Source organism: Gopherus evgoodei, chromosome 24, assembly GCF_007399415.2.
Source record: "Gopherus evgoodei ecotype Sinaloan lineage chromosome 24, rGopEvg1_v1.p, whole genome shotgun sequence".
In the NCBI taxonomy this organism is placed as follows: domain Eukaryota; kingdom Metazoa; phylum Chordata; order Testudines; family Testudinidae; genus Gopherus; species Gopherus evgoodei.
This window is the reverse complement of record NC_044345.1, coordinates 716,503-743,430: the sequence shown is the minus strand read 5'-3', so window position 1 is coordinate 743,430 and position 26,928 is coordinate 716,503. Positions and strand designations below refer to the sequence as shown.

Genomic DNA, 26,928 nt, shown 5'->3' with positions numbered 1-26,928 from the left:
GATTGTGTGCCCTGGACATGCCGCTGGGGGGAGCCGCCTGAGCCCTGCCCTCCGACCGGCGAGGGACTTCGGCTCTGGGGAGCGCTGAGCTCCAGCCTGCAGGATTAACAAGGGGGCCACAGAGCTGGGGAGGAGAGCGAGGATCTGACATGGGGCCAGGCCCTCAGCCCCTGGGCCAGAGCACAGGGCTGCAGTGACAGCAGAAGGGCAGCGTAGGGCAGACCCCTGCCAGCGTGGGACCCAGCCTGAGCTGAGGCCTCGGGAGCCAGGAGAGCCCGGCGCTTCTCCCCCGCATCTCCATGCTAGGCTTGTGAATCCTTCCTGTTCTGTTGGATTGTGGGGGGTGGGTTTGGGCCAAGCTGCTCCCCTTCACTCTCCTCCCAAAAACCCTCTCCTCTTCCCCCCCCAGCCTCCTCCCGCAGCCTGCCAACGTTTAACCTGGCAGTCTGAGCTGTGTGTGTGCTGAGGACACCGGGCAGAGCCTGGCAGTGCCCCAGAACCAGCTCCCATCTGCCAGGGCCTGGGTGGGTGTCACGTTCCTGAGATCCTCCCTCCACATGGACCAGGGAGCAGCAGCCAGCCGCTGTGCCTGGGCCTGAGAGGGGGAGCTGGGGAGCTGCCTGAGCCTGTGGTGGGGGCAGGCTGGGCCCTGGGCTGGGGAAGGTTGGGCTGGGTGGGGCAGAGGGTGTTTTAAAGGCTAATCGTTGACCCAGCCAGTCCAGCTGCTGCCCAGAGCCAGGGCTCATCCTGCCCCCTGCAGCTGGGCTCATCCTGCCGCTCCCTCAGCGCAGATCTGCAGGCGCAGTGGGGATGGGAGATGGCAGAGGGGTGCTGAGAGCCCCTCTTACTGAGAGGCACCAGGCTGCAGAACGAAGCTCCCTCCCCAGGCTGAGGCCTGCTGGAATGTCCCGTCATGTGCACGGGAGGATAGGAGAGCACAGAGGGGTCTCACCCCGACCCCCAGGCTCCCATGCGGGGAGCTCCCCACGTGGGCCAAGCCCTGCCCTGCTGCACCTGTCCCATGATGCTTCTACGGCACCGGCATGAAGTGCACATGGCACGTCCCTGCCCGCTGTGCCAGCATCCTGCACACACTTCCTTCCCGGGGGGCAGGGGAGAGCCTAGTCCAGCTTCACCTCCACAAACAGCAAAGCGCCAAGGAGCAAATCCACCGACTTTTATCCTTCCGCAGCCTGTGCCATGGGCAGGGGGCAGGCGCTGGGCTGGCTGGGGCTGTGTGACGAACTGGGAATGTTCTTAATGTTTGCTCTGAAAACTGTGTTGGTGCCTCAGTGTCCCCATGGCAGTTCTTAAGTATCTAGGTGGTGGGATAAGGGGGTGTGATTGCTGCAGAGCAAAGGGCCAGTGCACCTAAATGCCTGACCCTCTGTCTCCTAGCAACTGATGTCCTGGGCCCCTCCCCTGCAAAGGTGCCAGCTGAAGGTGTTGGAGACAAAGGGATCAGGTGACCTCCTGGCCCGGGAAAGGAGCTGAGCAGAGAGGAGGGGCTGGGAGGGGTTGTTAGTCTGGAGCTGGCTGGGGTCGAGGAGTGAAGTGCAGACGTGGGGGGTCTGTCTCACTGCCCCCCAGAATGGACCCGGCCGAGGGGTCCCGTTCTCTGTACCTACAAGCTCTGTTTTAGACCCTGTTCCTGTCATCGAATAAACCTCTGTGTTACTGGCTGGCTGAGAGTCACGTCTGACTGCAAAGTGGGGGGGCAGGACCCTGTGGCTTCCCCAGGACCCCGCTGGGGTGGGCTCGCTGTGGGAAGCGCACGGAGGGGCAGAGGATGCTGAATGCTCCAAGGAGAGACCCAGGAGGTGAAGCCGTGTGAGCTTCTTGCCCTGGAGACAGTCTGCTCCAAGGGAGAGGAGGCTCCCCAAAGTCCTGCCTGGCTTGGTGAGGAGTAGTTCCAGAGCTTCGCCCAGTGACTCCGTGACAGGCTGGCAGGGCCGAGGCCTCTCAGGGCCTGGGCTCTGGCACTGGGAGCTCCCAGAGTCTCTGGGGTCTCATGGGGTCTGTCTTGTGCAATCGCTGTATTTTCATGGTTTCCTACAATAAACTGCAGTGCCAGAGACTCCAGGAGCAGCGATTCTCCCTTGGCTGTGCCACCCCCACTGCTGGACCCAGCCCTGGAGGGGGCACCCAGGCTTGCTCAGGCTGGCTGTGCACATCTGGGCCCGTCTCCCTCGTACAAATCTTTGGCCTTGTGTAGCACCTTCCAGCAGCTGCCCCAGAGACCTTGGACATCCCAACCGCCATAGGGAGAAGCCCGTGGAGGTTAAGAGATTTGCCCAAGTCAATCAGTGGCAGAGGGGGAACATAACCCATGGCGCCTCACCCTGCTTTCACCACTAGGCCATGGTGCCTGTACAGGAATTGCTGGTAGCTGCTGGGGGGAGTGCCCAGAGCCCACGCCTGGCCTGGGTTCTGCTACACTAGCCCCGCTCCCCCTGTTAGCAGGGGGCCCTGGCCCTGGGGGGTGAAAATGGCTTCCCTGGGGTCACAGCTGCTACTCCCTGGTGGTCTGTGGAGTCAGGAGTCCACCCAAAGAGGACCTGTGGGTGGCAGACACTGTGCTGCACCACTACACCGGCTGGCAGAGGGCAATGTCAGCCCCAGGGATGGACACCGGGAGCCAGAGGAGGGGCTGCTGTATGGACCACTCCATGCACGCCAACCCTACACTCTGGCCGTGTGTCCCCATGCCCTGGGCAGCAGGGAGCAGCCGTACGCCTGGGCACAGTGTGGGGCTGGGGCCCAGGGGCATGCAGGGCTGTGGACATGTCACTAGGAGTGTGCTGCCTGCTCGCCCAGCCCTCAGACAGCCCCAGGCACGGGCTCTGCAGGCAGATCGTGGGTGGGGCACCTGGGGCACCACTTCCTCCTCCCTGCCCAGCCCTCCTGTGGCATGTGCTAGTCGTGGGGGCTGTAAAGTTTATGAGGGGTGTGAAGGGTCATAAAAGATCATTGTTTGGGCTGGGAACACCAGCGTCACACAGGTGGCTGGGAACGGGGGGGGTGCGGGGCAGGGCTGCCGGAACAATTTGTGCAGTGGGGAGCTGAGAACCTTGAACCAAACTGTAACCCTGTGTAGGATGGAACCACTTCAAACCAGGGGGTGCAGCAGCCCCCAGCCCTCCTAGTTCCAGCCCCGGTGGTGCGGGGGGGGGGGGGGGGTGGCAAAGGGCTGCACAGATTCCCTGGGGGGCTCATGCCTACTAGCGAGAGCTGGACACGTGTCTTGGTGTTACAGGCCCCCCCCCCCCCGTACCCAGCACAGCCTGCAAACTCCAGCCTGGCTCAGCGATGGGCACGCTAGGAGCCAGCTGCTAGCACTGGGCATCCAGCTCCCAGAGCAGAGCACGGTTTGGGGTCCCAGGGGCTGTGTGTGGCTGGCTCAGTGCCCGACGATTTCCAGGTGAGCCCTGGGGAGGGGAGGAGGTTTGTGCCCCTGGTCAGGGGCTGGCTGGCACCCCTGGGAGTCTATCCAGCTGTGATGCCTCGGAGCCCCTTGGGAGAGAGGTGCAAGGGCCCTGTGGGGCTGGAGGGGGGGGCCCTCCCAGGGGGCAAGGGGCTGTGGTATGGAGGGGAGGGACAGCCACTCTTGTGGGGGAGGCCTCTGGAGGTGGGAGGGTTTTGGCTGCAGGGTGTGGAGGAAACATCTTGCCCTGTCGCCATTCCTCGGTCAGTGACTCAGCGGGAACGGGAAAGGGGCAGTGGCAGGCACATGATAAGCGTCTCTGTTACACACCTGTGTCCAGTGTGCGGCATTGCCAAGGCAGGGTGGGCTGGGTGCTGGGGGGCAGGGTTGGCAGCATGGTCCAGCTCCTGCACAAGGCCCTGCTGAGCGTAGCGACGACTGGGCAGGGCAGGCAGTCCTGGCGCCATGCCCAGCCCTCCAGGAATGGAAGGTGGCTTGTTTACAGATGGCAGCGCCTTCGCCCAGCGTGTGGGACTCAGTTTTGAGCCAGGGAGAGAGAAGCCCTGAGGGCGAGACCCAGGCTCCTGGCCCAGCTGTGCTGCCTGTGCTGACCCAGGCCAGGGGTGCCCAGGGGGCCCAGGAACCTGAGGCTCTGGCTGGCACCATGCCCTTGGCTGTGCCCAGAGGATCTCCAGGGTCTGCCTGTTTATGACAGCCTGTCCCTATGCCAGGGGGAGGGATAGCTCAGTGGTTTGAGCATTGGCTTGCTAAGCCCAGGGTTGTGAGTTCAATCCTTGAGGGGGCCATTTAGGGATCTGGGGCAAAAATCTGTCTGGGGGTTGGCCCTGCTTTGAGCACGGGGTTGGACTAGATGACCTCCTGAGGTCCCTTCCAATCCTGATAGTCTATGATTCTATGCCAGGGTCCTGTCCAGGGCTCACTGGCTAAATCAGTTCATGGAGGACAGGTCCATCAATGGCTATTAGCCAGGCTGGGCAGGGATGGTGTCCCTAACTGCTGTTTGCCAGCAGCTGGGAATGGGCAATAGGGGATGGATCACTTGCTGATTCCCTGTTCTGTTTGTTCACTCCCTCTAGGGCACCTGGCACTGGCTGCTGTCAGCAGACAGGACACCGGGCTGCCTGGACCTTTGGTCTGACCCACTATGGCTATTTTTATGTACCTGGGATGGTGCTGCCTGGCCCCGTGCCCTGGGCCTAGCTCCACAGTCATTTCCCTACATAACTATTAACTTTTGTTGCCTTGTTTTCTGGCATTTCGGTGTTTGCCCAGTGCCTTGCCCAGCCCATCTCATGAATAGCAGCTTGTCCCAGGCTGGGCGCCTGGTGTCACGGAGTGTGGGGGAGTTAGGGCCCTGCACCCCGACTTCCTGCAATTCACCGGGATTCTCAGCCAGCCAGTAACACAGAAGGTTTATTAGACGACAGGACCATGGTCCCAAGCAGGGCTTGTAGGTACAACCAGGACCCCTCAGCCAGGTCCCTCAGGGGCAAGGAGCTTACTCCCCAGACGAGGGTTCCCTGCCTCTTCCCAGCCAGCCCAAAATTGAAACCAAAACCCTCCAGCAGGGTCCCTGTCTTTGCCCATTTTCCCTGGCAAAGGTGTTGCCTCACCCCACCCCCTCCTGGCTCAGGTTACAGACTCAGGTACCATCCCTCACCTAAAGTCATCCCCTGCTCTCCCATCCCCCATGCAGACAGCCCCAGTAAAACTAAACGACCTTCCCAGGTCAATCTGCCCTGCTCCCTACTGCGTCAGACCTGGCTCCACACCTCTGCACACAGCTGGAGGGAGGAGGGCAGTATCAGGTAGTTTCTCCCCGTCACATGCTGTGAGCCAGTAAGAAATGGCACTGAAGGGCGGCTCCGCCATAGGCCCCAATCCCCAGCAAGAGCCGTTCAGCTCCTGAGAACTCCAGCTGCCCTGCAGAACGGGAGCCCAGGGCTGGCACAGCTCCATCCAGCCCATCACAGGGCCAGGGCAGCCACTGCTCCCACCCTTCCCCAGGGACCGGCCTGTGGCCAGTGGTGCCCAGTGCCAGGAACAGGGCTGGATCAACACATGCATGCACTAGGTGTGCGCCTGGGGCCCACATGTGGGGGGGAGGGCCCTGGGGGGCTGACAAACAGCCACACGGTGCACTCTATGGCTGGGGAAATTTGAGTGGAGATACGACCCTCCCCAGTCACAATGAGCAGCGACATGCAGCTGGTCCCGGGACAGCCACAGCTCGGCCAGCCCAGCTGCAGGGAGTGCGCTGTCTGGTGCCGAGTAGGTAGGGCCCCTACGTATGTTGTGCCTAGGACTCCAATGGGTTAATCCAGCCCTGGCCAGGAAGCCTGGAGACCTCCCTGTGTGTCACTGTGCCTGTCCCTGCCCTCTCCCAGGGGCACTGCCCGGGCCAGTCACAGGAACAACCAGCGCTGCCCAAGCAGGCCCACGCCCTGGCCATGGAAAGGTGGCTCAGCCTATGGAGGTCAAAACAACTGGTCCAGGGCGGCATTTGAAGGGCCCCCCCCACGGAGACATAGGGCTCAGGAAGGTCAGTGCACTAGGCCAGGTTAACGCAACCAGGGGTGAGCGGGGGGGGGGCATGTCAGCCACGACAGCAGCTCACAGGTATTTCTAATGGTGGTGTGAGGGCAGCTGGGTCTGTTCTAGCCCCTCATGACGGCTTTCTGGCCCCCTCCTTCTCTCCAATTCGCCTTTGGGGCCATTGCTGGTTACGTGTGGCCACCGTGACACCCTGTTTACTGCAGTTCAGTCCCATTGAAATATCAGACAGAGCGCGGGCGCTGCCCAGCAGGATTCTGGCTACTGTCAGGGTTCTTGGTCACACCAAGACCAGTTGCGGAGCCAGACTTTTCCTTGAGGCCATTTTACACCTGCCCAGCCATTTCCTTGGTGCGTTTTCGCTGCCCTTCTGCTCTGACCAGGGGCTGAGCTCCCTTTTGTCGGAGCAGGAGAGGGCACCTGATGCAGCGGTACCCTGGCCCTAGATGGAGGATGACTTGCTGGGCGGCGCTGGCTCTGAAGCATGCCGGTCCCACAGCCCCTGCCCATGGACTGGGGAGCTGATTAGCCCACCCTGCAGGCAGCGTTGCCAAAGCAGAGGTCTGAGAGGGGCAGGAGAAAACCAGCCTAGAGCCTGACTCAGCACAGATCCCTTTATTGTGAAGCACTATAAATACAGACCTTCCCAAGGACGTTGTGACCCCCCGTCACGGCGGGGCGGCCATCACAGATCCGCGTGGTTACAGAACACATGATAAAAGTGGAGCCCCAGTCCAGCTGTGCAGGCAAGCGCGACCCCTGGAACCCGAACACTGCACACTGGGGGCCTCGTGGCAGGGTACAGCATTTGGCAAGTGATTGCGGGCAGGCGGGGCTTGGAATTTGGGGGAGGCAGAGAGGAGGGTCCTTCCCTTGCATTGTTCATCCAGTTCCTTCATGCATTCGAATTTGGCTGCTCCAGAACCGTCTGATGGTCGCTTCCACCTCCTGGGAACACGCCCCGCACCCTGGAGTCCAGCTGCAGGAAGCAGGTGGCGATGCTGGGAGCTCTGCTCCTGCTGGTCCTCGGGGTAGTGCCCCTAGAGATTGTCTGATGTCGCAGGGTTGGCGTAGAAGGCGTTGGTGCCGTTGCCGGCGGCGATCTGGGGGGGGAAGCAAAGGGGTTAGAGCCAGGCTGGGCCAATCCACCATTACCTGGCAACCAGGACCCCCAGCCAGGCAACCACCAGTACCCCTGTCGGCATGGAAACCGGGGCTCTGGGGCCAGGAACAGGCCCCAGTCACGTTCGATACCGGCCACCCCGTCCCTGCCAGCAGGGAGACACTTCAGGGACCTCTCCAGCTCTGCCGCCCCACAGCAGCATGGGGGGCACATGGTGGGGCCAGGAGAAAGTGACCCCCATCCCAAAGCTGACCTGGCTAAGACCATTTAACAGCAGAGTGACCCACTACCCTGACAGCCCCCCCAAGTCCCTGGCAGAGTTCCTGGCAGCCCTGGCATGCTTGTGGCACTAGCCAGCTGTGCCGGGCCAGAGCTGGGGGCGAGGCGGTGGCTGGTCAGTCACAGGGGGACAGAGGTGGAGCCGAGGAGGCGCCAGCCACCCACTGTGGGCTGCTGGGGCCCCACGGGGCTGGGGAGGGAAAACCGGAGCCCCACATACAGACTCTGCCTGCTGCAGCCCATGCCGCCCTCCCCGAGGGCACCGCCCAGGCCTTGGCTGCCTCCCACCGGTCAGCAGGGACGGGCTCGGCTGAGGGAGCCCAGCGTTCCTGGGAGCACAGGGCCTGGCTCCAGCCAGGGGCCGTCAGGGCAGGCTGCCCCCAGCCGGGAGCCTCCAGCTGGGCGTGAGAGTTACACTAACCCCCCATCCCGGGGCAGGAGCGGGGCCATCTGGTCTCCATGGGCACGGTGCCAGGGGCAGAGCCCAGCCAGGCCGCCCTGAGCAGGGGCACAGCCGGCGCTGCCAAGGCAACCATTGGTAGAGCGACTTCTCGGAGCCAGGCTTCAGCCCCACCTCCACCCCGCTCCATCCCTGCCCCACAACCTCATCCTGCAACCCCACCCCCACCCCTATCCCTGCCCCACAACCTCATCCTGCAACCCTACCCTCACCCCATCCCTGCCCCACAACCTCATCCTGCAACCCTACCCCCACCCCCATCCCTGCCCCACAACCTCATCCTGCAACCCTACCCCCACCCCAAACCAGCCCCACAACCTCATCCTGCGACCCTACCCGCACCCCATCCCTGCCCCACAACTTCATCCTGCAACCCTACCCCCACCCCCATCCCTGCCCCACAACCTCATCCTGCAACCCCACCCCCACCCCATCCCTGCCCCACAACCTCATCCTGCAACACTACCCCCACCCCATCCCTGCCCCACAACCTCATCCTGCAACCCTACCCCCACCCCCATCCCTGTCCCACAACCTCATCCTGCAACCCTACCCCCACCCCCATCCCTGCCCCACAACCTCATCCTGCAACCCTACCCCCACCCCCATCCCTGCCCCACAACCTCATCCTGCGACCCTACCCGCACCCCATCCCTGCCCCACAACCTCATCCTGCAACCCTACCCCCACCCCCATCCCTGCCCCACAACCTCATCCTGCAACCCCACCTCCACCCCATCCCTGCCCCACAACCTCATCCTGCAACCCCACCCCCATTCCTGCCCCACAACCTCACTCTGTGACCTCACCTCCACTCCATCGCCCCACCCTCACCCTGCCCCCACTCCCAATGCTATCCTGAAGCCACCCTCTGACCCTCCTTCCAGCCCCTTCACTCAACCCCCCCACCCACAGTGCCACCGTGTGACCCTAGCCCCACCCCAGCCTCTCACCCCTCTAGAAGAAGGCAGGGGGCTTGTCCTCCATGGACAGCAGCAGGAGTCACAGATTCCAGGTCCGACTGTCCCAGGCCGGCAGGCCCATAGTGACAGTCTAGCAAATCTGACCTCCCATCTCGCCCAGGCCAGTGAATTCCTGCTGAACTAGGGCCAAACGTTCAGCAAACATCCTGTCTGGCCACAGGACCTGCCAGGGACGGAGAAGCCAGCAGGGCTGGGGGCCGGTCAGTGGGCAGGCAGGGACGGGGATGCTGGTGCTGCCCAGGGCAGGCCAGGCCATGGCAGGGACAGGACTAGCGGCCCCCAGAGACCTGGGCAGAGTCACCAGCCTGCCCCATTGGCTGCTGTTTATTTAGCTGCTGGTTTCACATCAGCTGGGAGCTGCCCCATGAGTGATTAACACAGCGAGGGGGGCTGGGGCCACTCGAGGCCTGGACTGCAGCCACCTGACTGGGGAGAACAATATTTCCCCTGGCTCTAGCGAGGCCAGTCTCCTGCCCCGCCCCCAGGAACATGCACTCCCCCCCCGCCCCAGGACCACCCCCCAGGACCTTGCTGTATAATCCCCCAGGCCCACCCCCCGTTGCAGGGCCGGCTCTAGCCAATTTACTGCCCCAAGCACGGTGGCACGCCGCGGGTGGCGCTCTGCCGCTCGCTGGTCCTGCGGCTCCAGTGGACCTCCCGCAGGTGTCCCTGCGGATGCTCCACCGGAGCCATGGGACCAGTGGACCCTCCGCAGGAACGCCTGTGGGAGGTCCACCGGAGCCGCCTGCCGCCCTCCAGGCAACCGGCAGAGCACCCCCAGCGGCATGCCACCCCAAGCACGCGCTTGGCGTGCTGGGGCCTGGAACCGGCCCTGCCCCATTGCATTGCCCCAGGCCCATACCCCATAACCAAACCAAGACCACGCCCTATAATCCCACAGGATCACACCCCATAACCACCCCCCATCTACCCCAGGAGTTTCCCCCATCGCATCGCCCCCAGCACATCCCCCCCCGACGAGCTGAAAAGTGCAGCAGTGCCCGGTGCTCCCGTTTCTGGCGCTGGGACCCCCTCGTGCCCTTTACCCTCTCCCCTCAGCACTTTCCTGGGGGGGTGCATTGGGTGGGACACAATTAGGACCGCAGGAAGCACTGTGCCACCATAATGCACTAACCAAAACCACCACCATCACCAGCCCTGCAGAGTTTGTGTTCCTCTCTCTGGTGACATTTTCTGGAATGAGCTGACCAAACCCCCAGCCCCACCCCACCGAATCCCTGCCCCGTCAGTAAGCAATGGGGGGGCATCTGCCATCAGCACCAGCCACTGGTACCCCCAGCATGTGCCTGGCAGGGCTGCCATGTACTGGGCACCGGCGTCCAGGGTGTACCCAGGCAGTGTATGGGGACGGGCATTGGGGCACACGATGGGTGAGGGGGCACCCCAGGGCAGGACCAGGCCCCAGCTGCTTACGTTACTGAAGGGATTCTACTTCTTGTCGGGAGTGCTGAAGCGTCCATAGGTGTGGTAGTTGGGGTACTCGCTCCTGGGCTCGTACAAGGTCTGTGAGCTGAGCAGATCCAGCTTCCCACGGTTCTTCCTGAGACGTGAGCAGACGATCTAGAGGGGCAAGAGGAGGCTGGTGAGTGGAGGGGGGCATGGAGGGGATGGTTGGTGTGACACCTTGGCACCCCAAGATTCACCACTGTCATGTCATGGGATGTGTTTTGTACAATGTCTGCCTTGTGAGGTGTCATTTTAAAAGTCTTGATCTGCTAGACAGTGATATCTTGTCAGGTTGTGTGTGTTATCGTTGTATGTGAAGTTATGACATTTGGCCGTATGCGTGTTACTGAAACAGGTTGTAAGTTGAAAACACCCACAAGCAGCCTTTCAGGTACAACAGTAAAAAGGCCAAACAATGTTACTGGCTCATTGAGGAAATGCACACGAGCATGAAGATCACCCCAGGAACTGTGTATAACAGAAACCTCTCAGAGACAGCACTATGCAGTGGGAACCGTTTGACCCAGGTCACAGCAGAAGAGCTTTCCAGCAAGCGGGAAGAAGATATAGAAGGGGGAAAATTACATCACGAGGGGACCTCACTCCCCGTACAACAACACACCTGGAAACATCTGAGGGGCAAGGACTCAACTGTGGGAAGTGATGGTCCCAGGCTAGAGGGATTTTTAGCCTGTGTATGAAAACCTGGGAAACCCAGGCTGCAAAGCAAAGGCAGCTTGTGCCTTAAGAATCTGCCGTCCTGTTTATCACTCAGGGTAAGAATTTGCTAATTCATATCCTACCTATCTAATGTGGTGTCACGGAGTATGGGGGAGTCAGGGCCCTGCACCCCCAGCTTCCTGCGATTCACCAAGACTCTCAGCCAGCCAGTAAAACAGAAGGTTTATTTAGACGACAGGAACACAGTCCAAGACAGGTCTTGCAGGTTCAGACAACAGGACCCCTCAGTCAGGTCCATCTTGGGGGGCCAGCGGAGACCAGGAGGTCTGTCTGGTCTCCCCTCCATTTTCCCAGCCAGCTCCAAACTGAAACTCTCCAGCCCCTCCTCTCCCTTTGTCTCTTTCCCAGGGCCAAGAGGTCACCTGATCTCTTTGTTCTCAAACACCTTCAGTTGGCACCTTTGCAGAGGAGGGGCCCAGGCCATGAGTTGCCAGGAGATAGTGTGTCGGCCATTCTCTGTGCAGACGGCATCACACTGGCCCCCTAGGGCTCTGCAACAATCACATCCCTTCTCCCACCACCTAGATAGTTAAGAACTGCATAGGGGAAACTGAGGCACCAACACAGTATTCAGAGAAAATATTATGAACATTCCCACTTTGTCACGTGTGGTAAGCTCAGTTTGCAGTATTGTTTATTTATTAGGTAATCTGCTCTGATCTGTTTGCTATCCCTTATAATCACATAAAATCTATCTTTTGTAGTTAACAAACTTGTTTCTGTTTTGTCTAAAACCAATGTGTGTGGAAATGATAACTTGGGGCAGAAACCGGTGTCTGTTCCTCTCCACATTCAGGGAGGGGGCAAATGTCATGAGCGTATGCTGTACAGTTCTCTGTGCAGCACAAAGTAGTATAATTTTGGATTCACCCTTCAAAGGGGGTTGTGCACTTGAGTAACTGGGCAGTTCCTTAGCGGAGCCTTCCCAGGCAGAGCTGATCTCAGCAGCTGTGAGAAGCTGCAGCTGGGTGCGTCCCTGCCGGTGTGAATGCAGGGGAAAGAGGGATCTTGGAGAGCTTGGCAACCTGTCACAGCAGCACAGTGTGAGAGGGAGCCCAGGCTGGCGGGTCAGGCAGGCTCAGTGGTACTCCAGGTCCATGTGGGACCCTGAAGGGGGGGAACCCGTCACAGTGGGATCAGGCAGGGAGAAGGAGAGAGGCTGCAGGGAGCCTGAGGCCGGAGGGATGGGCAGCGGGGGGCACTCACCAGCAGGATGAAGATGAGGATGCTCAGCACCAGCAGGATGCAGACCAGGACCAGCAGGGCGATGCCCCAGCCAGGCACCAGGGGAGCTGGTGCTGTGGTGGCTGGGGGATTGCTGCCAGAGTTGGCTAAAACACAAGTAGGAGCAGTCAGGGGCTGGAGAGGACCCAGAGGGGAGGGATCCCAGCAGAGAGGCCCAGGCCAGGGGATGCAGCTGGCCAGGCAGAAGGGCCAGGGACAGTCAGGGGCTGTCGGAAGGGGCCTGGCCCTGGGATGCTGGGAAGAGGCTGAGTGTGATGGCCGGGGGCCCAGCCCCAGTGCAGGTCAGTGAGGACGGCTCTCAATGGCCGTGCTGCCAGGGGGCACAGGAGCCCTCCCTCCCTGGGACAGATACAGGCTGGGCTGGGCTGGCAGGTCAGATACCCTCCACACACCCCAAAGCAGCCCAGCCAGGGGCCTCTGGTGGGAGCTGGAGGACCCCTGAGGGTAGCCCGGTCTCCACAGAGCTCTGCACAAGGGCCATAGACACCAGCCCCGATCAGCCATGGGCTGAGCCCCCAGCACAGGGACCCCTGGACACGTGGTTGTGGAGACACTGCGGGGCCTGGCTGGAGGCTGCTCACCACGGATATTGTCCAGCCGGAGCCCATGTGTGGTGTTCTGGCTGTCCAGACTATTCCTCAGCTGCTGCTCAATGTCGGTGGCGCTGATGCTGGTGTTACTCACTTGGTACCGCAGGATGGACTCAGTCACCACCGAGCCCTGGCTGCAGAGCGTGCCAGAAAGGGGGTGTTAACTGGGTCTGGTCCTGGCCCTTCTCAAATCCCTGCACCAGCTCCCCCATTCCCACCTGTCTCAGTACCAACCTCCCCCATTGCCACCTGTCCCTGCCCTGGTCCCCCATTCCCACCTGTCCCGGCATCAACCTCCCCCCTTCCCACCTGCCCCTGCACCAACCTCCCCCATTCCCACCTGTCCCTGCCCCAGCTCCCCCATTCACACCTGTCCCAGCATCAACCTCCCCCCTTCCCACCTGCCCCTGCACCAACCTCCCCCATTCCCAACTGCTCCTGCACTGGCCTCCCCACATCATCTACCTGCCCCCACCCCCAGCTCTGCCCAGCATGGGCTCAGACAACCAAAGCTCTGGGCTGTCGGACATGACACCCCAGGGTCACCTGCTCTCTCCTCACCTTTCTCCAGCCCCCCCCAGCAGCCCAGGAAGCAGCAGGCTGCCCCCTCCCCTGCCCACAGCTGGGGCAGCCCCATGGCACACACTGTACCTGAAACGCAGATCAGTAAATCCCAGGTAGTTCTGCCCATTCAGGCACGTTGGGCAGCCGTAGATACTGCGGTACTGTCACAGACAGAGGGGAACAGAGTCACTGCCAGCACCCCAGCCGGCTCTGCGGGGAGGGGCAGGGAGCACCCAGCTTGGCGGATCTGCCCCGGCCCTGCCAACCTTCCTTGCTCCTCTCTGGGGTGCAGGGGCAGAGAGTGTCTCCCCAGAGCCGGCTGGAGAGGGGCAGAGGGGCCCAGAGCCGAGGGCAGGGTCGGGGGGGTGTCTCCCCAGAGCCGGCTGGAGAGGGGCAGAGGGGCCCAGAGCCGAGGGCAGGGTCGGGGGGGTGTCTCCCCACAGCCAGCTGGAGAGGGACAGAGAGGCCCAGAGCCGAGGGCAGGGTCGGGGGGGTGTCTCCCCAGAGCCGGCTGGAGAGGGACAGAGGGGCCCAGAGCCGAAGGCAGGGTCGGGGGGGGTGTCTCCCCAGAGCCGGCTGGAGAGGGGCAGAGGGGCCCAGAGCCGAGGGCAGGGTCGGGGGGGTGTCTCCCCAGAGCCGGCTGGAGAGGGACAGAGGGGCCCAGAGCCGAGGGCAGGGTCGGGGGGTGTCTCCCCAGAGCCGGCTGGAGAGGGACAGAGGGGCCCAGAGCCGAGGGCAGGGTCGGGGGGGGGTGTCTCCCCAGAGCCGGCTGGAGAGGGGCAGAGGGGCCCAGAGCCGAGGGCAGGGTCGGGGGGGTGTCTCCCCAGAGCCGGCTGGAGAGGGACAGAGGGGCCCAGAGCCGAGGGGCAGGGTCGGGGGGGGTGTCTCCCCAGAGCCGTCTGGAGAGGGACAGAGGGGCCCAGAGCCGAGGGCAGGGTCGGGGGGGTGTCTCCCCAGAGCCGGCTGGAGAGGGACAGAGAGGCCCAGAGCCGAGGGCAGGGTCGGGGGGGGTGTCTCCCCAGAGCTGGTTGGAGAGGGGCAGAGGGGCCCAGACCCGAGGGCAGGGTTGGGGGGGTGTCTCCCCAGAGCCGGTTGGAGAGGGGCAGTGGGGCCCAGAGCTGAGGGCAGGGTCGGGGGGGTGTCTCCCCAGAGCTGGATGGAGAGGGGCAGAGGGGCCCCGAGCCGAGGGCAGGGTCGTGGGGTGTCTCCCCAGAGCTGGCTGGAGAGGGACAGAGAGGCCCAGAGCCAAGGGCAGGGTCGGGGGGGGTGTCTCCCCAGAGCCGGCTGGAGAGGGGCAGAGGGGCCCAGAGCCAAGGGCAGGGTCGGGGGGGGGTGTCTCCCCAGAGCCGGCTGGAGAGGGGCAGAGGGGCCCAGAGCCGAGGGCAGGGTCGGGGGGGTTCTCCTCAGAGCTGGCGGAGAGGGGAAGAGGGGCCCACAGCCGAGGGCAGGGTCGGGGCGGGGTGTCTCCCCAGAGCTGGATGGAGAGGGGCAGAGAGGCCCAGAGCCAGGGCAGGGTCGGGGGGGTGTCTCCCCAGAGCCGGCTGGAGAGGGGCAGAGGGGCCCAGAGCCAGGGCAGGGTCGGTGGGGTGTCTCCCCAGAGCCGGCTGGAGAGGGGCAGAGGGGCCCAGAGCCGAGGGCAGGGTCGGGGGGGGGTGTCTCCCCAAAGCCGGCTGAAGAGGGGCAGAGGGGCTTAGAGCCGAGGGCAGAGTTGGGGGGGTGTCTCCCCAGAGCTGGCTGGCAAGGGGCAGAGGGGCACAGAGCCGAGGGCAGGGTCGGGGGGTGTCTCCCCAGAGCCGGTTGAAGAGGGGCAGAGGGGCTCAGAGCCGAGGGCAGGGTCGGGGGGTGTCTCCCCAGAGCCGGCTGGCAAGGGGCAGAGGGGCCCAGAGCCAAAGGCAGTGTCGGGGGGGGTGTCTCCCCAGAGCTGGATGGAGAGGGACAGAGGGCCCAGAGCCGAGGGCAGGGTCGGGGGGGTGTCTCCCCAGAGCCGGCTGGAGAGGGACAGAGAGGCCCAGAGCCGAGAGCAGGGTCGGGGGGGGTGTCTCCCCAAAGCCGGCTGAAGAGGGGCAGAGGGGCTCAGAGCCGAGGGCAGGGTCGGGGGGTGTCTCCCCAAAGCCGGCTGAAGAGGGGCAGAGGGGCTCAGAGCCGAGGGCAGGGTCGGGGGGGGGTGTCTCCCCAGAGCCGGCTGAAGAGGGGCAGAGGGGCTCAGAGCCGAGGGCAGGGTCGGGGGGTGTCTCCCCAGAGCCGGCTGGCAAGGGGCAGAGGGGCCCAGAGCCAAAGGCAGGGTCGGGGGGGGGGGTGTCTCCCCAAAGCCGGCTGAAGAGGGGCAGAGGGGCTCAGAGCCGAGGGCAGGGTCGGGGGGTGTCTCCCCAGAGCCGGCTGGAGAGGGACAGAGGGCCCAGAGCCGAGGGCAGGGTCGGGGGGGGTCTCCCCAGAGCTGGATGGAGAGGGACAGAGAGGCCCAGAGCCGAGGGCAGGGTCGGGGGGGTGTCTCCCCAGAGCCGGCTGGAGAGGGACAGAGAGGCCCAGAGCCGAGGGCAGGGTCGGAGGGGTGTCTCCCCAGAGCCGGCTGGAGAGGGGCAGAGGGGCCCAGAGCCGAGGGCAGGGTCGGGGGGGTGTCTCCCCAGAGCTGGCTGGAGAGGGGCAGAGGGGCCCAGAGCTGAGGGCAGGGTCGGGGGGGGTGTCTCCCCAGAGCCGGCTGGAGAGGGGCAGAGGGGCCCAGAGCCGAAGGCAGGGTCGGGGGGGTGTCTCCCCAGAGCTGGATGGAGAGGGGCAGAGGGGCCCAGAGCCGAGGGCAGGGTCGGGGGAGTGTCTCCCCAGAGCCGGCTGGAGAGGGACAGAGGGGCCCAGAGCCGAGGGCAGGGTCGGGGGGGTGTCTCCCCAGAGCCGGCTGGAGAGGGACAGAGAGGCCCAGAGCCGAGGGCAGGGTCGGCGGGGTGTCTCCCCAGAGCTGGATGGAGAGGGGCAGAGGGGCCCAGAGCCGAGCGCAGGGTCGGGGGGGTGTCTCCCCAGAGCCGGCTGGAGAGGGGCAGAGGGGCCCAGAGCCGAGCGCAGGGTCGGGGGGGTGTCTCCCCAGAGCCGGCTGGAGAGGGACAGAGGGGCCCAGAGCCGAGGGCAGGGTCGGGGGGGTGTCTCCCCAGAGCCGGCTGGAGAGGGGCAGAGGGGCCCAGAACCGAGGGCAGGGTCGGGGGGGTGTCTCCCCAGAGCCGGATGGAGAGGGGCAGAGGGGCCCAGAGCCGAGGGCAGGGTCGGGGGGGTGTCTCCCCAGAGCCGGCTGGAGAGGGGCAGAGGGGCCCAGAGCCGAGGGCAGGGTCGGGGGGGTGTCTCCCCAGAGCCGGCTGGAGAGGGGCAGAGGGGCCCAGAGCCGAGGGCAGGGTCGGGGGGGTGTCTCCCCAGAGCCGGCTGGAGAGGGACAGAGGGGCCCAGAGCCGAGGGCAGGGTCGGGGGGGTGTCTCCCCAGAGCCGGCTGGAGAGGGACAGAGGGGCCCAGAGCCGAGGGCAGGGTCGGGGGGGGTGTCTCCCCAGAGCCGGCTGGAGAGGGACAGAGAGGCCCAGAGCCGAGGGCAGGGTCGGGGGGGTGTCTCCCCAGAGCCGGCTGGAGAGGGACAGAGAGGCCCAGAGCCGAGGGCAGGGTCGGGGGGGTGTCTCCCCAGAGCCGGCTGGAGAGGGACAGAGAGGCCCAGAGCCGAGGGCAGGGTCGGGGGGGTGTCTCCCCACAGCCGGCTGGAGAGGGACAGAGAGGCCCAGAGCCGAGGGCAGGGTCGGGGGGGGTGTCTCCCCACAGCCGGCTGGAGAGGGGCAGAGGGGCACAGAGCCGAGGGCAGGGTCGGGGGGTGGGGGTGTCTCCCCAGAGCCGGCTGGAGAGGGACAGAGGGGCCCAGAGCCGAGGGCAGGGTCGGGGGGGTGTCTCCCCAGAGCCGGCTGGAGAGGGGCAGAGGGGCACAGAGCCGAGGGCAGGGTCGGGGGGGTGTCTCCCCAGAGCCGGCTAGAGAGGGGCAGAGGGGCACAGAGCCGAGGGCAGGGTCGGGGGGTGGGGGTGTCTCCCCAGAGCCGGCTGGAGAGGGACAGAGGGGCCCAGAGCCGAGGGCAGGGTCGGGGGGGTGTCTCCCCAGAGCCGGCTGGAGAGGGGCAGAGGTGCCCAGAGCCAGGGCAGGGTAGGCGGGGTGTCTCCCCAGAGCCGGCTAGAGAGGGGCAGAGGGGCACAGAGCCGAGGGCAGGGTCGGGGGGTGGGGGTGTCTCCCCAGAGCCGGCTGGAGAAGGACAGAGAGGCCCAGAACCGAGGGCAGGGTCGGGGGGGGGGTGTCTCCCCAAAGCCGGCTGAAGAGGGGCAGAGGGGCTCAGAGCCGAGGGTAGGGTCGGGGGGGTGTCTCCCCAGGCAGGACTGAGGGACTCTCCCTTCCCTACTGCAGGACAGGAGACTTTGGGGCTCAGGGGCCTGGGGGTGGAGTGGGGTGGGGTGGAGGCGTCTCCCCTCCCCGCTCCGTGGGGTCTCTGGGTGTGGAGCCCGAACTGCAGCAGCCACCAGAGGCCCGAAGGCTCGTCACATGGCAGCTCGCTGGAGCTCCCTGCGAAGCCCCCCAGCCTGGGGCTGGCAGCCGCCCCCGCTGGCAGGGAGGGGAGGGAGGGGCTGCTGTGCTCACCATGATATGGATTGTCAGCTCCAACTCCTGGTAGTAAGTAGAGAAGGGGTCGAGGAGAGAGCTCCTAAAGCTCCTGTTCATAATGCGGAATGAGAGAGAGAAACGGATGATGCGCCTAGATGGGGCCAACGTAGCCGTGCTGAGGAGCTTCGGGGTCGTCGTTTTCCCAGGAGACATGGGGGTGGTGGTGTCTCCTTGGGGCACAGGGGTGGTGGTGTCCCTTTGGGGCATGGGGGTGGTGGTGTCACCGGCAGGTGCCGGGGTGGTCGTGTCACCGTGAGGTGCCGCGGTGGTGGTGTCCCCTTTGGGTGCTGGGGTGGTGGTGTCTCTCGGAGGCACCGGGGTGATGGTGTCCCCTTGGGGCGTGGGGGTGATGGTGTCGCCGAGAGGTGCTGTAGTGGTCGTGTCCCCTTGGGGCGCGGGGGGGGGTGGTGTTACCGGGAGGTGCCATGGTGGTGGTGTCACCAGGAGGTGCAGGGGTGGTGGTATCCCCTTGGGGTGCAGCGGTGGTGGTGTCACCGGGAGGTGCTGTGGTGGTGGTGTCCCCTTGGGGCGTGGGGGTGGTGGTGTCCCCGTGGGGCACGGGGGTTGTGGCGTCGCCGGGTGGTGCCGGGGTGGTGGTGTCACCGGGGGATGTTGGGGTGATGTCCCCTTGGGGCACAGGGGTGGTGGTGTCACTGGGAGATGCCACAGTGGTGGTGTCCCCTTGGGGTGCTGGGGTGGTGATGTCCCCTTGGGGCACGGGGCTTGTGGCATCGCCGGGAGGTGCAGGGGTGGTGGTGTCACTGGGAGGTACCGGGGTGGTGGTGTCACCGGGGGATGTTGGGGTGATGTCCCCTTGGGGCACAGGGGTGGTGGTGTCACTGGGAGATGCCACAGTGGTGGTGTCCCCTTGGAGTGCTGGGGTGGTGGTGTCGCCGGGAGGTGCCGGGGTGGTGGTGTCCCCTTGGGGTGCGGGGGTGGTGGTGTCGCCAGGAGGTACCGGGGTGGTGGTGTCCCCTTGGGGCGCAGGGATGGTGGTGTCAGCAGGAGGTGCCGGGGTGGTGGTGTCCCCTTGGGGCGCGTGGGTGTTGGTGTCACCGGGAGGTGCTGGGGTGGTGGTGTCCCCTTGGGGCACAGGGGTGGTGGTGTCGCCGGGAGGTGCCGGGGTGGTGGTGTCCCCTTGGGGTGCGGAGGGGGTGGTGTTGCCGGGAGGTGCCACGGTGGTGGTGTCCCCTTGGGGTGCCGGGGTGGTTGTGTCCCCTTGGGGTTCGGGGGGGGTGGTGTCGCCGGGAGGTGCCGGGGTGGTGGTGTCCCCTTGGGGTGCCAGGGTGGTTGTGTCCCCTTGAGGTGCTGGGGTGGTGGTGTCACCAAGAGGTGCCGGGGTGGTGGTGTCCCCTTGGGGCGCAGGGGTGGTGGTGTCGCCGGGAGGTGCCGGGGTGGTGGTGTCCCCTTGGGGTGCAGGGGGGGTGGTGTCACCGGGAATAGCCGAGGTGGTGGTGTCCCCTTTGGGTGCTGGGGTCGTTGTGTCCCCTTGCCGCGCGGGGGTGGTGGTGTCCCCTTTGGGTGCTGGGGTCGTTGTGTCCCCTTGCCGCGCGGGGATGGTGGTGTCACCGGGAGGTGCCATGGTGGTGGTGTCACCAGGAGGTGCAGGGGTGGTGGTATCCCCTTGGGGCACGGGGATTGTGGCGTCGCCGGGAGGTGCTGGGGTGGTGGTGTCACTGGGAGGTACCGGGGTGGTGGTGTCACCGGGGGATGTTGGGGTGATGTCCCCTTGGGGCACAGGGGTGGTGGTGTCACTGGGAGATGCCACAGTGGTGGTGTCCCCTTGGGGTGCTGGGGTGGTGGTGTCGCCAGGCGGTGCCAGGGTGGTGGTGTCTCCTTGGGGTGTGGGGGTGGTGGTGTCTCCAGGCGGTGCCGGGGTGGTCGTGTCCCCTTGAGGTGCTGTGGTGGTGGTGTCGCTGGGAGGTGCCGGGGTGGTGGTGTCCCCTTGGGGTGTAGGGGTGGTGGTGTCGCCGGGAGGTGCCGGGGTGGTGGTGTCCCCTTTGGGTGCTGGGGTGGTGGTGTCGCCGGGATGTGCCGCGGTGGTGGTGTCCCCTTTGGGTGCTGGGGTGGTGGTGTCCTCTTGGGGTGCCGGGGTGGTGGTGTCCCCTTGAGGCGCAGCGGTGGTGGTATCGCCGGGAGGTGCCAGGGTGGTGGTGTCGCTGGGAGTTGCCGGGTTGGTGGTGTCCCCTTGGGGCGCGGGGGTGGTGGTGTCAGCGGGAGGTGCCGGGGTGGTCGTGTCCCATTGGGGTGCTGGGGTGGTGGTGTCTCCTTGGGGTGCCGGGGTGGTCATATCCCCTTGGGGCGCGGGGGTGGTGGTGTTGCCGGGAGGTACCGGGGTGGTGGTGTCCCCTTGGGGCGCAGGGGTGGTGGTGTCAGCGGGAGGTGCCGGGGTGGTGGTGTCCCTTTGGGGCGCAGGGGTGGTGGTGTCACCGGGAGGTACTGGGGTGGTGGTGTCCCCTTGGGGTGCAGGGGTGGTGGTGTCACCGGGAGGTGCCGGGGTAGTGGTTTCCCCTTGGGGTGCGGGGGGGGTGGTGGTGGTGTCCCCTTGGGGTGCGGGGGTGGTGGTGTCAGCGGGAGGTGCCGGGGTGGTCGTGTCCCATTGGGGTGCTGGGGTGGTGGTGTCCCCTTGGGGTGCCGGGGTGGTCGTGTCCCCTTGGGGCACGGGGGTGGTGGTGTCAGCGGGAGGTGCCGGGGTGGTGGTGTCCCTTTGGGGCACAGGGGTGGTGGTGTCACCGGGAGGTACTGGGGTGGTGGTGTCCCCTTGGGGCGCAGGGGTGGTGGTGTCGCCGGGAGGTGCCGGGGTGGTGGTTTCCCCTTGGGGTGCGGGGGGGGTGGTGTTGCCGGGAGGTGCCACGGTGGTGGTGTCCCCTTGGGGTGCCGGGGTGGTTGTGTCCCCTTGGGGTACGGAGGGGGTGGTGTCGCCGGGAGGTGCCGGGGTGGTGGTGTCCCCTTGGGGTGCGAGGGGGGTGGTGTCACCGGGAGGTGCCGGGGTTGTAGTGTCCCCTTGGGGCGCAGGGGTTGTGGCATCGCCGGGAGGTACCGGGGTGGTGGTATCCCCTTGGGGCGCAGGGGTGGTGGTGTCGCCGGGAGGTGCCGGGGTGGTGGTGTCCCCTTGGGGTGCCAGGGTGGTGGTGTCGCCGGGAGGTGCCGGGATGGTGGTGTCCCCTTGGTGTGCCGGGGTGGTCGTGTCCCCTTGGGGTACGGGGGGGGTGGTGTCGCCGGGAGGTGCCAGGGTGGTGGTGTCCACTTGGAGTGCCAGGGTGGTGGTGTCGCCGGGAGGTGCCAGGGTGGTGGTGTCCACTTGGGGTGCCGGGTTGGTCGTGTCCCCTTGGGGTGCGGGGGTGGTGGTGTAGCCGGGAGGTGCCGGGGTGGTGGTGTCCCCTTGGGGCACGGGGTTGGTGGTGTCGCTGGGAGTTGCCGGGTTGGTGGTGTCCCCTTGGGGTGTAGGGGTGGTGGTGTCGCCGGGATGTGCCGCGGTGGTGGTGTCCCCTTTGGGTGCTGGGGTGGTGGTGTCCTCTTGGGGTGCCGGGGTGGTGGTGTCCCTTTGAGGCGCGGGGGTTGTGGCGTCACCGGGAGGTGCCAGGGTGGTGGTGTCCCCTTGGGGCGCGGGGGTGGTGGTGTCAGCAGGAGGCGCCGGGGTGGTGGTGTCCCCTTGGGGCGCGGGGGTGGTGGTGTCACCGGGAGGTGCTGGGGTGGTGGTGTCCCCTTGGGGCGCAGGGGTGGTGGTGTTGCCGGGGGGTGCCGGGGTGGTGGTGTCCCCTTGGGGTGCCGGGGTGGTTGTGTCCCCTTGGAGTATGGGGGGGGTGGTGTCGCCGGGAGGTGCCGGGGTGGTGGTGTCCCCTTGGGGTGCCGGGGTAGTCGTGTCCCCTTGGGGTGCAGGGGGGGTGGTGTCACCGGGAAGTGCTGGGGTGGTGATGTCCCCTTGGGGCGCAGGGTTTGTGGCATCGCCGGGAGGTACCGGGGTGGTGGTATCCCCTTGGGGCGCAGGGGTGGTGGTGTCGCCTGGAGGTGCCGGGGTGGTGGTGTCCCCTTGGGGTGCCAGGGTGGTGGTGTCGCCGGGAGGTGCCGGGATGGTGGTGTCCCCTTGGTGTGCCGGGGTGGTCGTGTCCCCTTGGGGTACGGGGTGGGTGGTGTCACCGGGAGGTGCCAGGGTGGTGGTGTCCACTTGGGGTGCCGGGTTGGTCGTGTCTCCTTGGGGTGCGGGGGTGGTGGTGTAGCCGGGAGGTGCCGGGGTGGTGGTGTCCCCTTGGGGCGCGGGGGTGGTGGTGTCGCTGGGAGTTGCCGGGTTGGTGGTGTCCCCTTGGGGTGTAGGGGTGGTGGTGTCGCCGGGATGTGCCGCGGTGGTGGTGTCCCCTTTGGGTGCTGGGGTGGTGGTGTCCTCTTGGGGTGCCGGGGTGGTGGTGTCCCCTTGAGGCGCAGCGGTGGTGGTATCGCCAGGAGGTACCAGGGTGGTGGTGTCCCCTTGGGGCGCGGGGGTGGTGGTGTCACCAGGAGGTGCTGGGGTGGTGGTGTCCCCTTGGGGCGCGGGGGTGGTGGTGTCAGCGGGAGGTGCCGGGGTGGTGGTGTCCCCTTGGGGCGCAGGGGTGGTGGTGTCCCCTTGGGGTGCTGGGGTGGTGGTGTCAGCGGGAGGCGCCGGGGTGGTGGTGTCCCCTTGGGGCGCGGGGGTGGTGGTGTCACCAGGAGGTGCTGGGGTGGTGGTGTCCCCTTGGGGCGCAGGGGTGGTGGTGTTGCCGGGGGGTGCCGGGGTGGTGGTGTCCCCTTGGGGTGCCGGGGTGGTTGTGTCCCCTTGGGGTACGGGGGGGGTGGTGTCACCAGGAGGTGCCGGGGTGGTGGTGTCCTCTTGGGGTGCCGGGGTAGTCGTGTCCCCTTGGGGTGCAGGGGGGGTGGTGTCACCGGGAAGTGCCGGGGTGGTGATGTCCCCTTGGGGCGCAGGGGTTGTGGCATCACCGGGAGGTACTGGGGTGGTGGTATCCCCTTGGGGCGCAGGGGTGGTGGTGTCGCTTGGAGGTGCCGGGGTGGTGGTGTCCTCTTGCGGTGCTGGGGGGGGGGTGTCGGTGGGAGGTGCCGGGGTGGTGGTGTCCCCTTGGGGCGCAGGGGTTGTGGCATCGCCGGGAGGTACCGCGGTGGTGGTATCCCCTTGGGGCGCAGGGGTGGTGGTGTCGCCGGGAGGTGCCAGGGTGGTGGTGTCCCCTTGGGGTGCCAGGGTGGTGGTGTCGCCGGGAGGTGCCAGGGTGGTGGTGTCCACTTGGGGTGCCGGGTTGGTCGTGTCCCCTTGGGGTGTGGGGGTGGTGGTGTCGCCTGGAGGTGCCGGGGTGGTGGTGTCCCCTTGGGGTGCTGGGGGGGTGGTGTCACCGGGAGGTGCCGGGGTGGTGGTGTCCCCTTGGGGCGCAGGAGTTGTGGCATCGCCGGGAGGTACCGGGGTGGTGGTATCCCCTTGGGGCGCAGGGGTGGTGGTGTCGCCGGGAGGTGCCAGGGTGGTGGTGTCCCCTTGGAGTGCCAGGGTGGTGGTGTCGCCGGGAGGTGCCAGGGTGGTGGTGTCCCCTTGGGTCACGGGGGGGATAGTGTCCCCTTGAAGTGCCGGGGTGGTGGTGTCACTGGGAGGTACCGGGGTGGTGGTGTCACCGGGGGATGTTGAGGTGGTGGTGTCCCCTTGGGGCGCAGGGGTGCTGGTGTCACCGGGAGGTGCCACAGTGGTGGTGTTGCCTTGGGGTGCTCGGGTGGTGGTGTCGCCGGGAGGTGCCAGGGTGGTGGTATCCCCTTCAGGTGCCTGGGTGGTGGTGTCCCCTTGGGGTGCTGGGGTGATGGTGTCCCCGGGAGCTGCCGAGGTGGTAGTGTCCCCTCCGGGTGCGGGGGGGGTGGTGTCACCGGGAGTAGCCGAGGTGGTGGTGTCCCCTTTGGGGGCTGGGGTCATTGTGTCCCCTTGGGGCGTGGGGGTGGTGGTGTCTCCGGGAGGTGCCGGGGTGATGGTGTCCCCTTGGGGCACAGGGGTGGTGGTGTCCCCTTGGGGCGCGGGGGTGATGGTGTCGCCGGGAGGTGCTGTGGTGGTCGTGTCCCCTTGGGGCGCAGGGGTGGTGGTGTCACCGGGAGGTGCCATAGTGGTGGTGTCACCAGGAGGTGCAGGGGTGGTGGTATCCCCTTGGGGCACAGCGGTGGTGGTGTCACCGGGAGGTGCTGTGGTGGTCGTGTCCCCTTGGGGCACGGGGCTTGTGGCATCGCCGGGAGGTGCTGGGGTGGTGGTGTCACTGGGAGGTACCGGGGTGGTGGTGTCACCGGGGGATGTTGGGGTGATGTCCCCTTGGGGCACAGGGGTGGTGGTGTCACTGGGAGATGCCACAGTGGTGGTGTCCCCTTGGGGTGCTGGGGTGGTGATGTCGCCAGGCAGTGCCGGGGTGGTGATGTCTCCTTGGGGTGTGGGGGTGGTGGTGTCACCAGGCGGTGCCGGGGTGGTGGTGTCCCCTTGAGGTGCTGTGGTGATTGTGTCACTGGGGGGTGTCAGGGTGGTGGTTGTATAGCCTAGGAGAGAATCAGTCCATTCAGTTCAGAGAAAACAGAACAAAACGTGGGGTGCAAGTGAGGAGCAGAAACCCCCAGCACCATCAGCTGCACTCGAGATAGAGGCAGTTATTTTCCACAGCATGTGACTAGCCTGGGGAACTCACTGCCACAAGATCCTAGGCAGACAAGCCCTGCAGGGTCCCGGGGGAGCTGCCATCACCATGTGGGTTCCCCAGAGGTTTCCCCACGCCCCCAGCCCTATGTGCCGCACGTGGAGTGAGACGTATGGCTGGCTGGGCTAGGCTCTGCTTCCCTCCTTGCCATAGATGGATGGGGCTGAGCCCCATGGGCAGGGCCCTCCCTGCCCCTCCTGGCCTCTCCTCCGCCTGCTGACACCCCCCGGGCAGTGAGAGCGGCTGAGGCTCTGATCCCGTCCTTCCTGGGCCTCGACGCGCCCAGCTGGGGCGTCCTGTGGAGCAATTCCTGCCGCAAACCCAGCAGCCCACCCCGATGCAGAGAGGACGGCCAGCCAGGGGCAGCGCTGCCCGTTCACAGGAGGCCCACGGGCCCCACAGTCCTGGGAGCCATAAAGACGCCCTCGGCCTGAGCCTGCAGCCAGGGCCAGCCTGGGGCTAACAGCCCCCCTTCTCTTGGGGCGCCGTGTCCTGGCCCCTGGCAGGTCACTCGGGGCAGTCAGGGATCCACGTGCTGCCCCCAGGAGTCCTGGACAGGACGTTCCCTGCCGGGCTTCCCTGACTGGACCCAGGCCGTTAGCACTGGGCTCAGCCAGAGCGACACAGCCCAGACCCACCAGGGTCAGCCCCCGGGGAGAGGCACCAATGACTGTCGGCCAACGCCCTCCTGGGTCCCAACCCGCTGCCTCTGGGCACCCTCAGGAAGGGGCCCTGGGGGAGGAGAAGGGGCTCCCCAAAGCACCCACCCCAGGGAGAGGGGACCCCACAAGATCTGTGTCCAAGAGGGGGATGGGCAGAGGGGACCCCAGGAGTGACAGGCATTGCCCATGGTCCTCTAGGTCACTGCGGAGTCTGGGACGATCAGGCCCCACTTGCCCATTGTCCCCCCGTCAAGGGGCAGATCAACGCATAAAGGCAGCGGAATCAGCCCTGTGTTGGCAGCAACAGCTGATAGGCCCCATCTGAGCAGCCCAGAGCTCCTGGGTGGGTCCAATCCAGCTCCAAGTGCCACTCAGCCCCGACGGCCCCCGGCAAAGGCTCACCTGTGGCCAGCAGCAGCAGCAGCCCTAGACCCAGCTGCAGGGCAGCTGTGCCCAGGCTTCGGGGCTTCATGGCAGGTGAGGGGGTGGGGGGCTCGACCCCGGGGGCCCCAGCACTGGGCTCTGTCTCTGCCTCGCTCGCCTCCCGTTAGCCCGCAGGGCTCTCGATAATCCAGGAATCGGGAACTGGCAACGGCTCTGCGGCTGGAGCTTTATAGCAGCACCTGCAAGCAGGTGGGAAGGGAGGGAGGCCCCACCCAGTGGGCTGGGCTCTGACACAGTGGGAATTTTTCATAATATTTTGGATGACTATTGTGCGTGCCTCAGTTTGCCGTATGTGGTGCCTGGGTAACTAAGTGGGGAGAAAGGCAGTTTGCTCTTTGCGGAGATACAGGCATGATCCTGACGAGCTCCCTGGACCCCATGCCTGTGGGGTGTCCCAGAGGACAATGGCCACTCCAATTACCTGGTGTCATGGAGTCCCCGGGCGATGCTCTGGAACTGCTCCATACGAAGCCCGGCAGGACTCTGGGGGCGCCTCCTCTCTCTGATCAGACTGTCGCCAAGGCAAGAAGCTCACACGGCTTCACCTTCCTGGGTCTGACCTCGGAGCATTCAGCATCCTCTGCCCCTCCGTGCGCTTCCCACAGCGAGTCCCACCTGGCAGGGTCCTGAGGAAGCCACATGGCCCTGCACCCCCACTCTGCAGTCAGACGTCTCTCTTAACCAGCATTGTAAAACAGAGGCTTATTAGTTGACAGGGACTGTGATGGGGTAGGGACTGTCTGTGTGGGGAGTGGGAGAGCAGGGGAGGACTTTAGGGCATGGAGGATGCCAGGGCCTGTAACCTGAGCTAGGTAAGGGAGGGAAAAGGTCAACACCTTTGCCCGGGAAGGAGGACAAAGGAAGGGAGTGGCAGGAGGGAAGCAGTTTGAGTTTGGGCTTGGGGCTGTGTGGGCGGAATTCAGGGGATCCTAGCTAGGATCCAAGCACCCTGAAAGCCCAGAAGGACTCGGTGGAGGGGTCCTGACTGTGCCTGCAAGCTCTGCTGTAACCTGTGTTCCTGTTGTCCAATAAACCTTCTGTTT

General features: G+C 65.6%; 1 protein-coding gene across 1 annotated transcript; it reads right to left on the bottom strand.

The window, feature by feature from the left end:
- Positions 1–6,893: 6,893 nt before the first annotated feature.
- On the bottom strand, positions 6,894–25,913 carry LOC115639601 (mucin-2-like). The gene is made up of 13 exons (XM_030542583.1): positions 25,844–25,913; positions 23,464–24,513; positions 22,249–22,572; positions 21,250–21,708; positions 20,083–20,460; positions 19,546–19,839; positions 18,715–18,924; positions 18,088–18,497; positions 13,538–13,611; positions 12,878–13,020; positions 12,258–12,382; positions 10,297–10,424; positions 6,894–7,101 (listed from the first exon to the last, which is right to left on the bottom strand). Exons 1-13 carry the CDS (start codon positions 25,911–25,913, stop codon positions 6,894–6,896), a joined length of 3,873 nt encoding a protein of 1,290 aa, XP_030398443.1.
- Positions 25,914–26,928: the final 1,015 nt, after the last annotated feature.